Here is a 12,263-nt window from a genome sequence, read left to right as displayed (position 1 = left end):
TGGTGTGTGGCGGTGATTTATGAAAGCCGGTGGTAAAGAGTAGTGAGAGTTGTTACGTGATCTAAAAGTTTGGTATTCTACCAGTTGGACTACAGACGCATCACAGCAAACTAAGCGACATTTTTCAACATAATTTGTATTGAATACATTGTTTTATAAACTAGGTAATAACAGCCCGGCCTATTGGCACAGAACCTTTCTCAAAGAAATCTAGAAAACTGATTGTCAAGTTAGCGACATGCTTCTGACAATTTGGTTGCAATGTTTAATGAATGTGAGGGGGACATGTCAGACTGTTGAGCTTGATAATTTTTTAAATCAACATGGTGATTCAGTTGGCCGTTCTTAATGGAAGAGTTTGTCATCATGAAAAAGGGGAATAGTGCACGCGTCCGTCGTGGGTTGGACAACGAGACACCAGTCGTGTCGTGTCGTGTTGTGTAACGTACCTTACTGTTACTGGGTAAGAATCAGCCCGTGAGAACAAAATTGTGATGGCGCAACAGCTGCCTGCAGAGTCCAAAAGTTTCGTGCTTGAAAATTTCCCTTGAGGCAGGCAATTGCAGCTGGTGAAATTGTTGTTGAAGACAAAAGAAGATTTTCGAAAGAAGCTGAAGCCGCAATTTTATTCTCCAGCCGAACCGGGGTATGGGCCGAATATCGTCTTATCCAAGCTCCATCCCACCATTTATGCATCTATCGGGTCCACACTGTGCTGACACAGCCCTGGGCCCAATGCGCACTAGGTTTCTATGGCATTGAATCATCAGCGTGTGCCTAATCTGCACTGTGCCCCTCAACCCCACCATCGATCTCATCTCTTGCTTTCTTGCTGGCTTCCCCTCGGGCAGACTTTGCGATAACACAGCCCAACGACTCTGTTGCTTAACCTTTTCGCTTTCCTCTTTTCGACGCATCAGCGACTTACCCGACCAGAATAGGTCCCCAGATTTCAAGATGGCCCAAAGTGAGTTCTAGCGGCAAGGAAAGGATTAGTGTGCCCAGAAACTAACCACGCACACTTCTAGACTTTGAGGAAGTCGCCAGTATGTCTAGAATCCAAATAGGCTAATTCAAGCCTGTATTCCGACAACATGAGCGAGGCAGTTGACACAGCAAACAGAGCAGTTCATCGAGTTCTACTACAACACCTTCGACTCTGATCGCAAGGGTCTGGCTGCTCTCTACGTGAGTACTCCTTCATTAAGCGGTGGACAGCAATACAAGACAATATACTGACTATCGAATATAGCGACCTAACTCTATGCTCACATTTGAGTCCGCTTCCGTTCTCGGCGCCGAGGCTATCACTGAGAAGCTTGTCGTATGTACCCCCACCCCGACTGCGGCCCAACGCCTGCCTTCTAACGATATTACAACAGAGCCTTCCTTTCCAGAAGGTCAAGCACCAAATCTCTACTCTCGATGCTCAGCCCTCCAACGACCAGGGAGGTGTCATTATCCTCATCACTGGCGCTCTTCTCGTACGTGCTTATCCAGCTCGGCCGACATGCATTACAACAACTGACAATGTTCTTAGATCGACGAGGAGCAGAACCCCATGAACTTCTCCCAGACCTTCCAGCTCCACCGCGATGCTCAAGGTCAATACTATGTTTTCAACGATCTTTTCAAGCTTGTTTTCGGTTAAGCAGCTTGCCAAGTTGCCCAGCGCGTTGGTAACGGAGGGATGAGAGTGCAGTCTACGAACGTACCAAGTGGGGCAAGAGACGAGGGAAATTAAAGCAGCAATGGCAATGGAACAGCTTTTGAATGATACGATGAATTTTAGAGCAACATCTCAAAGAGAAAATGCGCATGTCTGGATTGGCTGCTTTCCCTTCACGACTCGTGAGGATTTGGTGATATTGGACTAACCCAAAGCTCTGGGCATAAACCCACAGCCTGACCTGATGACGTGACATAGAAAGTCTTAAGCAGATTCTTGGATGCTAGCCTAAAGCTAGACTTATCAGGAGTTGGGTGTTCCAGAACATCCTACAATGAAATTGCTCGGACTGTGGTGGCACGGGCTGATTCGGAGTCAGGCTTCACCATGAGCTCGTTCCATCGATGCCTAGACAGAGAACACCAGCCTTGTTGAGTAGGCTCAACGGCAAAGTATGTATCACAATGCAGAAGTGTGGCAAGGGACCTGGTTCACTCAGATAAACGAGTGTAGTTTAGCGACTCACTCGTGACTGAACCAAATTGACGGCGTAGTCTTTCACACGATCAAAACAGTCCTTCAGTTGGTTGATCTTGGCCTAATGAATACAAACCGTCACTTCACGTCAATATGGACGTGATAATGGGTCGAATTCACGGAAAAGAAATTGCTTGCAACAGAATAATTTTGAAGACATTACAATCACGTTTACACTTAAAACTTGTCCAAGAAGCAAGCTCATCATCTATTTTAGGAGGGTTGGGAGACCAGCCCCTCATGTCACTGCGAGTGGGATGGGACAAAAAGTAACCCGAGAAAAATCATTCATTTTCCATGCCCTGAACCGTGCAACACCGTTTGATCCCATAATCGCAATGCATTGTGAGGGGTATAAACAAATTAGACTTAGATCTTGGTAGCAGCCTCGAGAGCCTTCTGCTTCTTGATGATCTTCATCTGAGCCTTGGCACCCATGATACCACCACCCCATTGTCGGCGGGCCTGGTCGTGCTTCTCGAGGTAACCATCCTTGACAGCGGAGACGAGCTTGGAGAGCTCGTTCTTGTCCTCGGAGCGGACCTCAGTGATGGCGAGGACAGCAGCGGTCTAGGACTAGTTAGATATCGTTCAGACTTGATCAAATTGACTTTGCTTACCTTCTTGTGGACGACCGTTCCGAGACGGGCCTTGCCCTTGACAATGGCGTAAGGGATACCCATCTTCTTGCAGAGGGAAGGAAGGAAGACAACGAGCTCAATGGGCTCGACGTCGTTGGGGATGAGGACGAGAGAAGCCTTCTTGTTCTCAATCAGGCCGACGACGTGGTTGAGACCGTACTTGACGGTGTAGGGCTTCTTGGAGACATCCTCCTTCTTCTTACCCTCCTTGACGGCGGTAGCCTCCTGGAGGAGACGCTCCTTCTTCTCGGCCTTGGTCTCAGGTCGGTACTTGTTGAGGAGCTTGAAAGCCTGGGCAGCAGTGTTGCGGTCGAGGACGTGCTGGAACTGAGCGAGAGCCGGGGGAACCTTCAGGCGCATCTGGAGGATCTTCTTCTGTCGCTGGAGGCGGACATACTCGGGCCACTTGACCATGCGAGAGACATTTCGCTTGGGCTGGATGTCCTGGCCGATGCCGAAGTTGCGGGGTCGCTTCTCGAGAAGGGGGTTCTTTGGACTGTCAGCGATCTTTCTTCTCAACGAAAGGCGACGGGAGTTACTAACCTTGGCGGCCTTCTTGCCAGCCTTACCCTGAGGGAAAGGGGCGGCGGCGACCTTCTTGCCGGACTTGGGAGGCTGTCATTGAGAAAAGAAGACATCAGCAAGGCATTCAAGCCAACAAAAGGTCTTCTCTGAACTCTAACGAGAATTGGTCATGGCATTTCTGCACACGCCGCATCTCCAGCCAAGTCTTCACCAGCTCGATACGTTTTACGGTGATCGAATACTGGCGGAATACCAACAGCATATGTCGCCCACCGAAATGGACGACGCTGCGGCTTCAATTGCGCATATAGCACATTTGACTCACAAAACTGTGGCCATTAGAGTCGAGTTGATTGTTTTATTCACTCACCATCTTGAATCGTTCGGGTTAGTAGTTGCTCGTGGGTTGAAGAGCAAAAGTCCGGGACACGAATGGTGGATAAAAAAACAAAATCAAGAAGAAAAGTTGCGAGATGCTTTTTTGCTGGTGGAAGATAATTAGGGCTTCTGGGAAGGTTGCTGTGGGGCCTCAAGAGATCCACCTTCCAGATCGGAGGCTGGAGCAGATCTTTTTTTTCTTTTCTTCGGCGTCTAACGCACGTGACTGTGACTTCTACAGTGCGGCTAAAGTATCACGAGTCAATCAGTCATTGGAGGCAACAAGTGGAAGGGGAAAAGGCAGTCTAGAATGTGTAAAGTTGAGGTGAAAACAAAGGCTTCTCTTGCATGAAACTTTGTGAATATCGATATAAAACTCAGCCTATAGACATTTGAACTTCTCCACCGGGACAACAAACACATCCTCCAACCCAACTGAGAGGAGTCTCGTTCACTCTACAGCGACAAAATGGCACCTACACCCTGCGTTCGATGTCAAAATAACAGGGCTGTTGTGAAGCGACCCAAGAACCACCATAAACTGTGCCGGGACTGCTTCATTCAAGTTTTTGAAGATGAAGTCCATCATACAATCACATCGTCAAAGCTCTTCTTCCGGGGTGAACGAGTTGCTATTGGTGCTTCGGGTGGCAAGGATTCAACAGTCTTGGCCTCTGTGATGAAAACTTTGAACGAACGTCACGACTATGGGCTGAACCTTGTGTTGCTCAGTGTGGATGAAGGTATCAAGGGATATCGGGACGATTCGCTTGAGACAGTTAAGCGAAATGCTGTTCAGTACGAGATGCCTCTGGAGATTGTTGGCTACGACGAGCTGTACGGATGGACCATGGACCAGGTCGTCGAAACCATTGGAAAGAAGGGAAACTGCACATACTGTGGTGTTTTCCGACGCCAGGCTTTGGACCGCGGGGCCAAGAAATTGGCCATTCAGCATGTTATTACCGGTCACAACGCCGACGATGTCGCCGAAACTGTCCTTATGAACCTTTTACGAGGAGATATGCCCCGGTTATCTCGAAGCACCAGCATTGTCACCGGAAATTCAAGCAGTGAAGTTATGAGAAGCAAGCCTCTCAAGTATGCATATGAGAAGGAGATTGTTCTTTATGCCCACCACAAGAAGCTGGACTACTTCAGTACAGAATGCATATACAGCCCAGAAGCCTTCAGAGGCACGGCACGAGGGCTTATAAAGAACCTGGAAAAGGTGCGGCCAAGTGCCATCTTGGACATTGTCAGAAGTGGAGAGGACATGGCCCGACTTACACCTGACAAGGGTCAAGGGGCATGTGGTTGTGACGAAGGCGAGGGGATTGGAGGCTGTGGTTCAGCCAACGGGCGAACTTCAGGTAACGAGATGGCCCAGGTCGAGGCCAGCTTGAAGAAGCAACCCGAGTCTGCAGTTCTTGAGACAGAGATCACAGCCAACGGAACTCCAAAGGATGATGCGGTGCCTCTACCGGTAAGGACAAAGAAGCCAAAGCAGAAGGAAGGGCCATCTGCACCAAAGCAGAGCTTAGGCAAGTGCGTCAAGTGTGGCTACATGTCAAGTCAGACTATGTGTCAGGCTTGTACGTTGCTGGAGGGCCTGAATAAGAATAGAGCAGAGATAGCGATATAATCAAGATACCCTGCTATCGAGATCAAACCACTCGAATTTAACATAGATTCGTGATTTAGAAAGAATAAAAGAACCTGTTTGAAATTGTCTGATTCTTCTCTTAGTCGTCCAGTCTCCGCCTCGTGGCTTTCATGCCTCTAACCCAGGTTGTAGAATTACATTTGTTGATCCGGGTTGCCTTACCATAACCATTCGCTCTAAACCACCATATTGTTGTTTAAGAAAATCGGGTTTCCAACTGTAGTGTCGTGTTAGTTTCCGAGCCGTGTGATATCAAGAGTAGGAAGCTTACCTTCCAGGGGTTGTTCAATTCGAACCCTAAGGGTGCCTCCGGCTTGTCTGTTTGTCCTCGTAGGGTTCCCGTAAGACGACGGTCACGCTCCATCACTAATTCATTGGTTAGTATGACTGTTTATGAACTCGTTCGGTTATATCGTACTTTGCTGGGAGATAGTTAGCATTGAACATTTATTACGGGCGCGAGTGACTTACTCTATCCCACTGATCCACGGAGTAACGAGGTCGTTTGCCCTCGTTCTGCCAGGTCTTAATGACGGCAAGACCGGTACCAGAGATACCGAACATCTATAACTCAATAAGCTTCCATATTGTACAGCTGCGGAATCGGATGGCGACATACACCAATCATGATGGCATAGGGAAGAAGAGCCTCAAAAGGGACGGGCATTGTGGCGATGACGCTGCCTGAGCAGACTTGAAGGTATTCGCTGTTTTATTCAGAGGACGAAGAATCGAATTGACCAGACCTGACCTGTCGTCCTGGTACGTCGGGGTGGTCGAGAATCTTTCGAATGCCGGGCCTTGAATTGAAGCTCACGTCGAGCCGAGCCATTGACGATTCAGCGATTGGTGATGCGGTTTTTGTTGCCTAAGGCCGAAACTTAGCTCCGATCTTATCCCTGCATTAATCACAGTCAGTTGGCACGCTAGCCGCACGGTGTAACACCAGACTTGTGGTGCCCAATCATTCAAGCAGCTGTCGCACGCACTGTGGCAACTAGCTCCCGCGACAGCTGTTTGATATCAACCAAGTCGACGCGACTGTCTCCAGTGGCTTGACTTATTGCATCTCCACGGTATTTGGGCTTTCTACGAACGCGTAGATCGAATCAGAAACGACTGTTCCGTCTATTGTTCAACCCCAATTTTGGCTATTCTCTTTCGCGCATTTGTCCCAAGCCGCCCCTCTATTCAAGGCCGCGTCTTCAGCCGCAACCGCGATGAACAAGACGTGATTACACTGCGAGAAACGCTTCGTCAAATTTCGACAACGACCGACATGCAAAATATAGGCTGCGTTTCAGAACATTTACTTCCGGTACGCGGGGGTAACTATGATAAACGCACAAGCAATGGGAGAAGAACCTCAACATAGCGTCATGGTTTCAGACGAGGATGCCGAGTATGAGACGGCTGGCGAAACAGGAGGCGACACAACAATTATTGCAACAGGATCCAAAGGAAATGGAGGAACGTCCAGCGTCGATCGAAACCCATCGGACGACGCCGATCTAGAGTTGAGCGATCGCGACGCCTCAGGCGAGGATGTAGACGCATCGGGCGAGGAGGATAACGACTACATGGCACCCCCACAATTATCGTCTCATAACAGCCGGCAAACCGATCAGGAAGAAGGTGATGAAGCGGATGAGGATGCGGAAGGAGAGGAGGATGCAGAGGGAGAGGAGGATGCAGAGGGAGAGGAAGCGGAAGCGGAAGAGGACCACGATGAGGATGTCGACGCAGAAGGGGAGGATTTCGAAGACGACGAGGGTGTAGGCGCCGTCAAATTTCAACCCGGAACTAGAGACGACGACGATGAAGACAGTGAAAGCGACAAGTCGGACTTTCCCAGCGCTAATGAAGAGGAGTCGGACGAGGAGGCCGCTTGGGAAGATGGTGCAGAAGCCGAGGAAGACCATGAGGATGATGAAACCGCCGCATCAAGCAACTGCATTTTTTGCGGTCAAGGTGAGGACGACGATCCAAGCGAGGAGTTTGAAGCATACTTGGCCTGCGTTCGTTGCAGTAGTAATGGTAAGCGCCACAATTACAACAATACGCACTTGGATGCTAACAGATGCAGCTCACCAACAATGCGCGCGTGATGCTGCGGCGATGAATACCGAAAATGGTGAGTCAAATTAATCCTCGGAGTATGGCAAATTCTAACAGTACCAGTCCCTGAGCATTGGAAATGCCCAGAATGTTTCGGTCGAGAATCCGATGCTGAGGAAGAGGATGAGGAGGTGGAAGATCATCATGTCGATCACGATGTTGGACTTGCCTCTCAGGAATCGGACATTCACGAACTCTCGGGTGGAGCGCATTTAGAACAACAAATCGAAGACGAGGATGCCAGCTCCCATGGCGAATCCCAGCATGAAGATGATGAAGAGTCAGATGAGGAGCCAAGAGAGGCACCACGCACGCTGAGAAAACGGAAATCATCATCTTTGGAAGACGATGGAACTACGATCTCCTTGAGAAAACGTCGACGAAATCAGTCCAACGATGCAACGTCTGAGGGTACAGCACGAAATGGAAGTGCTGAACCAGGTCGAAATAACCCTTCCAGAACTCTACGTCTCAAGGTTTCAAGGCCCCCACCCGTTTCAATAGAGAAACGCACCCGTACGTCGCTCATACTTAGGCTCAATGTCAAGCCTGGCAATCTTAAAGAAATACTCTCTCGCAAAAGGCGAGAAAAAAGACGACAACCTGGAACTGTCACACGGCCGCCTCCCCAACGACCAATCCCAACACCGAGAGCCACAGCGATTGCTGCTATATCTGTCCTCCCTACCCCTTTTACGTCGGACAGCTACTCACAACCATTTTATTTCGACCGTGATTTAGAAGAGATGCAAGGCAAACCCTTCGGCGGCATTCTGTCTGAGGCAGAGGCCGACACATCCAAAACTCTTCCAGCCGAGGATGATGAGAAAAGATTCAAGGATGCCCTCCATCAGGCTGACCAGGAATGGCGGGCGCGTCTTCTAGCCATGCAAGAAGAAAGCAATGCACCTGTTCGAAAAGCGAAGAAGGCGGCTGACAACGCCAGCCATATTGAATGCATCGAATTCGGCGGATGGGAAATTGATACCTGGTACGCGGCGCCGTATCCCGCCGAGTACTGCACGACCCGTGTCCTGTACATTTGTGAGTTCTGCCTCAAGTACATGGCGTCTGACTACGTTGCCTGGCGACACAAACTCAAATGCCCGGCCAAGCACCCCCCGGGCGATGAGATCTATCGACATGGATCTGTCTCGGTTTTCGAAGTCGACGGTCGCAAGAATCCGGTTTACTGCCAGAATCTGTGCCTTCTTGCCAAGCTGTTTTTAGGTTCGAAAACTCTATACTACGACGTGGAGCCCTTTCTATTCTACGTGCTGTGTGAATACAATGAGACAGGATATCACTTTGTGGGATACTTTTCCAAAGAAAAGAGAGCAAGTAGCCAGAACAACGTCTCTTGTATCCTTACATTACCCATACATCAACGAAAGGGCTACGGCAACTTACTCATCGATTTTTCCTATCTACTCACAAAGGTTGAGGAAAAGACTGGCTCGCCGGAGAAGCCGTTGTCGGATATGGGCCTGGTCTCATATCGTAACTACTGGCGGTTGGTCATGTGTCGGTACTTCTTGACTGTGATGGAGGGAGGAAAGTATGCCACTGAGGGGCTTAGCATCAAGCGTATATCTGACAATACCGGCATGACACCAGATGATGTTATATCGGCCCTCGAGGGTTTGAGAGCTCTCGTCAGAGACCCCCAGACCAAAACGTATGCTTTCAGAGTTGATCTGGACTATTGCCGACAATATGTGGGCAAATGGGAAGCAAAGGGCTATGTACAACTGAAGCCAGAAGCTCTTGTGTGGACGCCGTATGTTATGGGCCGAAGCAACGCTGTCAACTTTGAGCTGGGCCCGCCGATGAATGCTATTGCGCCCAGGGAGGATGACGAGGCCAAAGTTGACGAAGGCCTTGGTACGGCTAGCATTGAGGGTCAGTCACTATTAAATGGAGAAAAGAAGGACGAGCCAGTTCCAGATACAGATGTTGGCGCTGATGCTGAACCCCAAGCAAACGTCAATGGAGAAGCCGGAGACAACGCAGCTGAAAGTGTCAATGCCGACCCAGTCCCGGTTCAATCCATCGAAGACGTGGCACCGGGACAAGAGAAAGACAAAGATGTTGAGATGAAGGATGCAGAAGATGATGGCCCGCCTACTTGGCTAAAGCCATATCAAGATATTCCATATACTCGTTTCGAAGTATTTCCGGCTATCCCTGGCGGCAGACGAGAGCGGACAAGACCAAGCGTTAGCCGCCCGACCGCGCCTCGTACTGCTAGCAGCATTTCAAGGCAAAAGCGCAGCAGCAACAGCCATCGCTCTTCCTCCTCCAGACCCAAGAGCTCATCTAAGAAAAAGACGGGCGGAACAGGTCGAGGGCCAGGCCGATGGCCAAAGGGTACCAAGAAATCCGACTATGGAAATGCAACCAGCGGTCCCGGTCTGCCACCTGGGTGGATGGACAAGCAAGCCAAGTTGCGAGCCATCACTGAAGGGAATGACCCTGAACAAGAGGTGGCAGTGGAAGAGCCAGCAGAGGACTCGGTCGTGGTGTCGATGCGAGCTAATGGAACAAAAGCTAATGGAAGTGCCGCTGCACGCAAAGCCCCTGGAGACGAGGAGGCAAACGGGGAACAAGCTGCTGAGGGAGAAGACGTTGACGCTGAAGGGGAGGACATTTGAATAATTATTATACCTAGGACGGGTCATTCACAGAGATGATGAGAGTTTGCTTACGGATGTATTATACCTGGGAGGAACAGCGCGGATTGCTTTATTAGCTTTATCCCGTATTTGACAAAGACTTTTGTTTGTAGCAAGCGCATTTTTTTATTGGATTATTTAGACAAGGCAGTCAGAACATGGAGTCCCAGCGTTGGATGCCAATTGATTGGGGGTCAGGAGGTTTAAAACAATGCGGATTTGATTGAACGAGCGTCCCTGTAAGAATGTAGTGAGTGAGTAAGTGAATTGAACGAGGCCATACCTTGATATCTATCAGGGCACAATGAACATGCCCTCAGACGGTTTACCAAAGACTTCCAGGGCCTGTATCTGAGTTAACTCGAGCAGAGCCTTGTACATTCGCTGGAAATGTGCCGGTTCAAGCTTGCCCTCGATAGAGCACTTTTGGGATAAAGAGTGAGTGGTCTTCTCAGTTAGCTTCACAACAGCCTTACCTGCAATGAATGTGTTTCTACCAAGCCATTTCTCGTCGCGAATAGCTATCAACGGTTCGTATGGAGTCTGGGGTGGTGCAGGACACTCATCATCGACATCGCGAACATCCATGTACTCTTCTACCATGCCCTGACGCATCTCGAGGCCATTACCGTTATAAGTGAAAATGGGTAGACAGACGACGTGCTCTGCCCAAGTCTCGATAATGATCATCTTACGGTACTTTGAGTAGACGGGCCCAAAAGCCGAGACTCCCGTGTTGAGGTCGAGTGTCGAGACTGTATCTTGGCGGTATTGGCTGTGGAAAGGAGCAGAGATGATGGTTCCGCGCTTGAGATCATGACGGCTGTGTCTCTGGTCTGTAGCGCGCATGTGAACAGTAACTGACTCACCACGGCTCAGGTCAAAGAGGGCTTGGTGAACTCCATAGAACGGCTTGCGATTGCCTACATCTCTTTTCAGCGTTTGCCGTCTGAGATTCTCGATATCGTTAGTAACGCCACTGCGAGGAGTGCCAATGGGTGCAGGGGAGTCAAGCTGCATGGACTCGCCATTGGGAGAGCTGATAGTAGCAGAGGTATAGGTATTTGGAGTTGGAGTTGAACAGGGCTGATTGTGGACTTTCAGGTTGAACTTACCCGCCAGTATGCGGACCCTCCAGCTACAATCCTTACACTCCCATGTATCAGCTGCTTTGTTAAGAGAGGAAACTATGAGGGCTCCAGTATCAAGTTTCTCCGCCTGTAGCCATGCAGCTGCACGATCTTGGGCGCCGCGGTTAGGATCAGTAGGAGAAAAAAAGGTGTGGGCGAATATATCGAGTTTTGTCTTAAGACCAGGCGTGACAGACGTGTAATTCAAGCTACCGCTACGACGGTAAGAGGGTTTTCTAACACGATAGCCTTGAGAAGCCATGCTAGTGGGTTTTGAGGTAGATGAGAACATGGTTGAAGATCTAGGAGTTGGTTAGTTTGTTTGTTTGGAAAGATTGCTTTGATTGCTCGTTAGTATATATTGGTGGTGGTTGGAATGTCTGAAGATATCTGTCTGTGTGTGGGATACACATGAGGTAATATACATTGCAAGATAGACCTTCCGTACTGAGGATATCTTGAACATGGCTGACACAGTTCAGTTGTACAGACTATAGCATACCATGTTCGAGTGGCATTTGTTTATTGTCAAACAATGGTATTGTGGAGTCATTGTTTTGTTCTATCGTAGTATCTTGCTCAGGGGTGTCTGTTCGTTTTCATGGTTGTAGAGACATAACTGTTCTGAGCTGCATTCTCCCTTTCTTTTACGGATACATTCGAGGTCCCAGAAACCAAAACATGTTCAAAGAACTAGAGCACGGGTCAATGTCTTCAGGAGACAGGCTCCTTTGTTGTGTCTTCGACATGTTTGTTCCGAACAAAATTATACAAGCTCAGATCTCCTGGTTACAAGATTCAAGTCCAACACACCCATAGCCGGCTAACATGGATGCATATTATTAATTTATTTATTGGTCACATCGGGTCATTGAAGCGTCGATCTTCACAAGCTACATACACTCCTCACGCAGAGGCAGAAGG

At 49.2% G+C, this 12,263-nt stretch overlaps 6 protein-coding genes across 6 annotated transcripts; 3 read left to right on the top strand and 3 right to left on the bottom strand.

Moving 5' to 3' along the window:
- The first annotated feature begins 775 nt into the window (after nucleotides 1-775).
- B0J16DRAFT_140407 (uncharacterized protein) lies at nucleotides 776-1,677 on the top strand. Its single transcript, XM_046121889.1, has 6 exons — nucleotides 776-967; nucleotides 1,029-1,046; nucleotides 1,124-1,188; nucleotides 1,253-1,324; nucleotides 1,383-1,484; nucleotides 1,541-1,677. Exons 1-6 carry the CDS (start codon nucleotides 958-960, stop codon nucleotides 1,649-1,651), a joined length of 378 nt encoding a protein of 125 aa, XP_045983395.1. The 5' UTR covers nucleotides 776-957; the 3' UTR covers nucleotides 1,652-1,677.
- Nucleotides 1,678-2,392: 715 nt separating this feature from the next.
- B0J16DRAFT_415077 (50S ribosomal protein L30e-like protein) lies at nucleotides 2,393-3,634 on the bottom strand (the record flags this gene model as incomplete). The annotated part of the gene is made up of 4 exons (XM_046133493.1): nucleotides 2,393-2,776; nucleotides 2,827-3,336; nucleotides 3,391-3,462; nucleotides 3,584-3,634. The coding sequence occupies 4 exons, from the start codon at nucleotides 3,632-3,634 to the stop codon at nucleotides 2,576-2,578; spliced, it is 834 nt and encodes a 277-aa protein (XP_045983394.1). The 3' UTR covers nucleotides 2,393-2,575.
- Nucleotides 3,635-4,219: 585 nt separating this feature from the next.
- B0J16DRAFT_320527 (uncharacterized protein) lies at nucleotides 4,220-5,449 on the top strand (the record flags this gene model as incomplete). Its single annotated transcript, XM_046125579.1, has 2 exons — nucleotides 4,220-5,345; nucleotides 5,442-5,449. 2 exons carry the CDS (start codon nucleotides 4,220-4,222, stop codon nucleotides 5,447-5,449), a joined length of 1,134 nt encoding a protein of 377 aa, XP_045983393.1.
- On the bottom strand, nucleotides 5,402-6,234 carry B0J16DRAFT_342537 (uncharacterized protein). The gene is made up of 4 exons (XM_046127914.1): nucleotides 6,036-6,234; nucleotides 5,884-5,980; nucleotides 5,688-5,782; nucleotides 5,402-5,633 (listed from the first exon to the last, which is right to left on the bottom strand). The coding sequence occupies exons 1-4, from the start codon at nucleotides 6,081-6,083 to the stop codon at nucleotides 5,613-5,615; spliced, it is 261 nt and encodes an 86-aa protein (XP_045983392.1). The 5' UTR covers nucleotides 6,084-6,234; the 3' UTR covers nucleotides 5,402-5,612.
- Nucleotides 6,235-6,437: 203 nt separating this feature from the next.
- B0J16DRAFT_415075 (uncharacterized protein) lies at nucleotides 6,438-10,485 on the top strand. The gene is made up of 3 exons (XM_046133492.1): nucleotides 6,438-7,453; nucleotides 7,503-7,550; nucleotides 7,598-10,485. Exons 1-3 carry the CDS (start codon nucleotides 6,751-6,753, stop codon nucleotides 10,186-10,188), a joined length of 3,342 nt encoding a protein of 1,113 aa, XP_045983391.1. The 5' UTR covers nucleotides 6,438-6,750; the 3' UTR covers nucleotides 10,189-10,485.
- An 18-nt stretch (nucleotides 10,486-10,503) lies between these two features.
- B0J16DRAFT_320525 (uncharacterized protein) lies at nucleotides 10,504-11,601 on the bottom strand (the record flags this gene model as incomplete). The annotated part of the gene is made up of 1 exon (XM_046125578.1): nucleotides 10,504-11,601. The coding sequence occupies one exon, from the start codon at nucleotides 11,599-11,601 to the stop codon at nucleotides 10,504-10,506; it is 1,098 nt and encodes a 365-aa protein (XP_045983390.1).
- Nucleotides 11,602-12,263: the final 662 nt, after the last annotated feature.

This window comes from Fusarium flagelliforme, assembly GCF_020744385.1.
Source record: "Fusarium flagelliforme strain FIESC 12 MPI-CAGE-AA-0113 chromosome Unknown B0J16scaffold_4, whole genome shotgun sequence".
NCBI classification, from domain to species: domain Eukaryota; kingdom Fungi; phylum Ascomycota; class Sordariomycetes; order Hypocreales; family Nectriaceae; genus Fusarium; species Fusarium flagelliforme.
This window is presented reverse-complemented; position numbering and strand designations above follow the sequence as displayed.

Coding starts and splice junctions, on each gene's coding strand:
- B0J16DRAFT_415075 (XM_046133492.1), top strand. CDS start 6,751: ATGATAAACGCACAAGCAATGGGAGAAGAACCTCAACATAGCGTCATG. Junction 7,454..7,502: donor CGTTCGTTGCAGTAGTAATG/GTAAGCGCCACA, acceptor TAACAGATGCAG/CTCACCAACAATGCGCGCGT. Junction 7,551..7,597: donor GGCGATGAATACCGAAAATG/GTGAGTCAAATT, acceptor TAACAGTACCAG/TCCCTGAGCATTGGAAATGC.
- B0J16DRAFT_140407 (XM_046121889.1), top strand. Junction 1,189..1,252: donor AGGGTCTGGCTGCTCTCTAC/GTGAGTACTCCT, acceptor TATCGAATATAG/CGACCTAACTCTATGCTCAC. Junction 1,485..1,540: donor TCATCACTGGCGCTCTTCTC/GTACGTGCTTAT, acceptor CAATGTTCTTAG/ATCGACGAGGAGCAGAACCC.
- B0J16DRAFT_342537 (XM_046127914.1), bottom strand. CDS start 6,083: ATGCCCGTCCCTTTTGAGGCTCTTCTTCCCTATGCCATCATGATTGGT. Junction 5,981..6,035: donor CCTATGCCATCATGATTGGT/GTATGTCGCCAT, acceptor ATTGAGTTATAG/ATGTTCGGTATCTCTGGTAC. Junction 5,783..5,883: donor GGATCAGTGGGATAGAGTAA/GTCACTCGCGCC, acceptor CCAATGAATTAG/TGATGGAGCGTGACCGTCGT.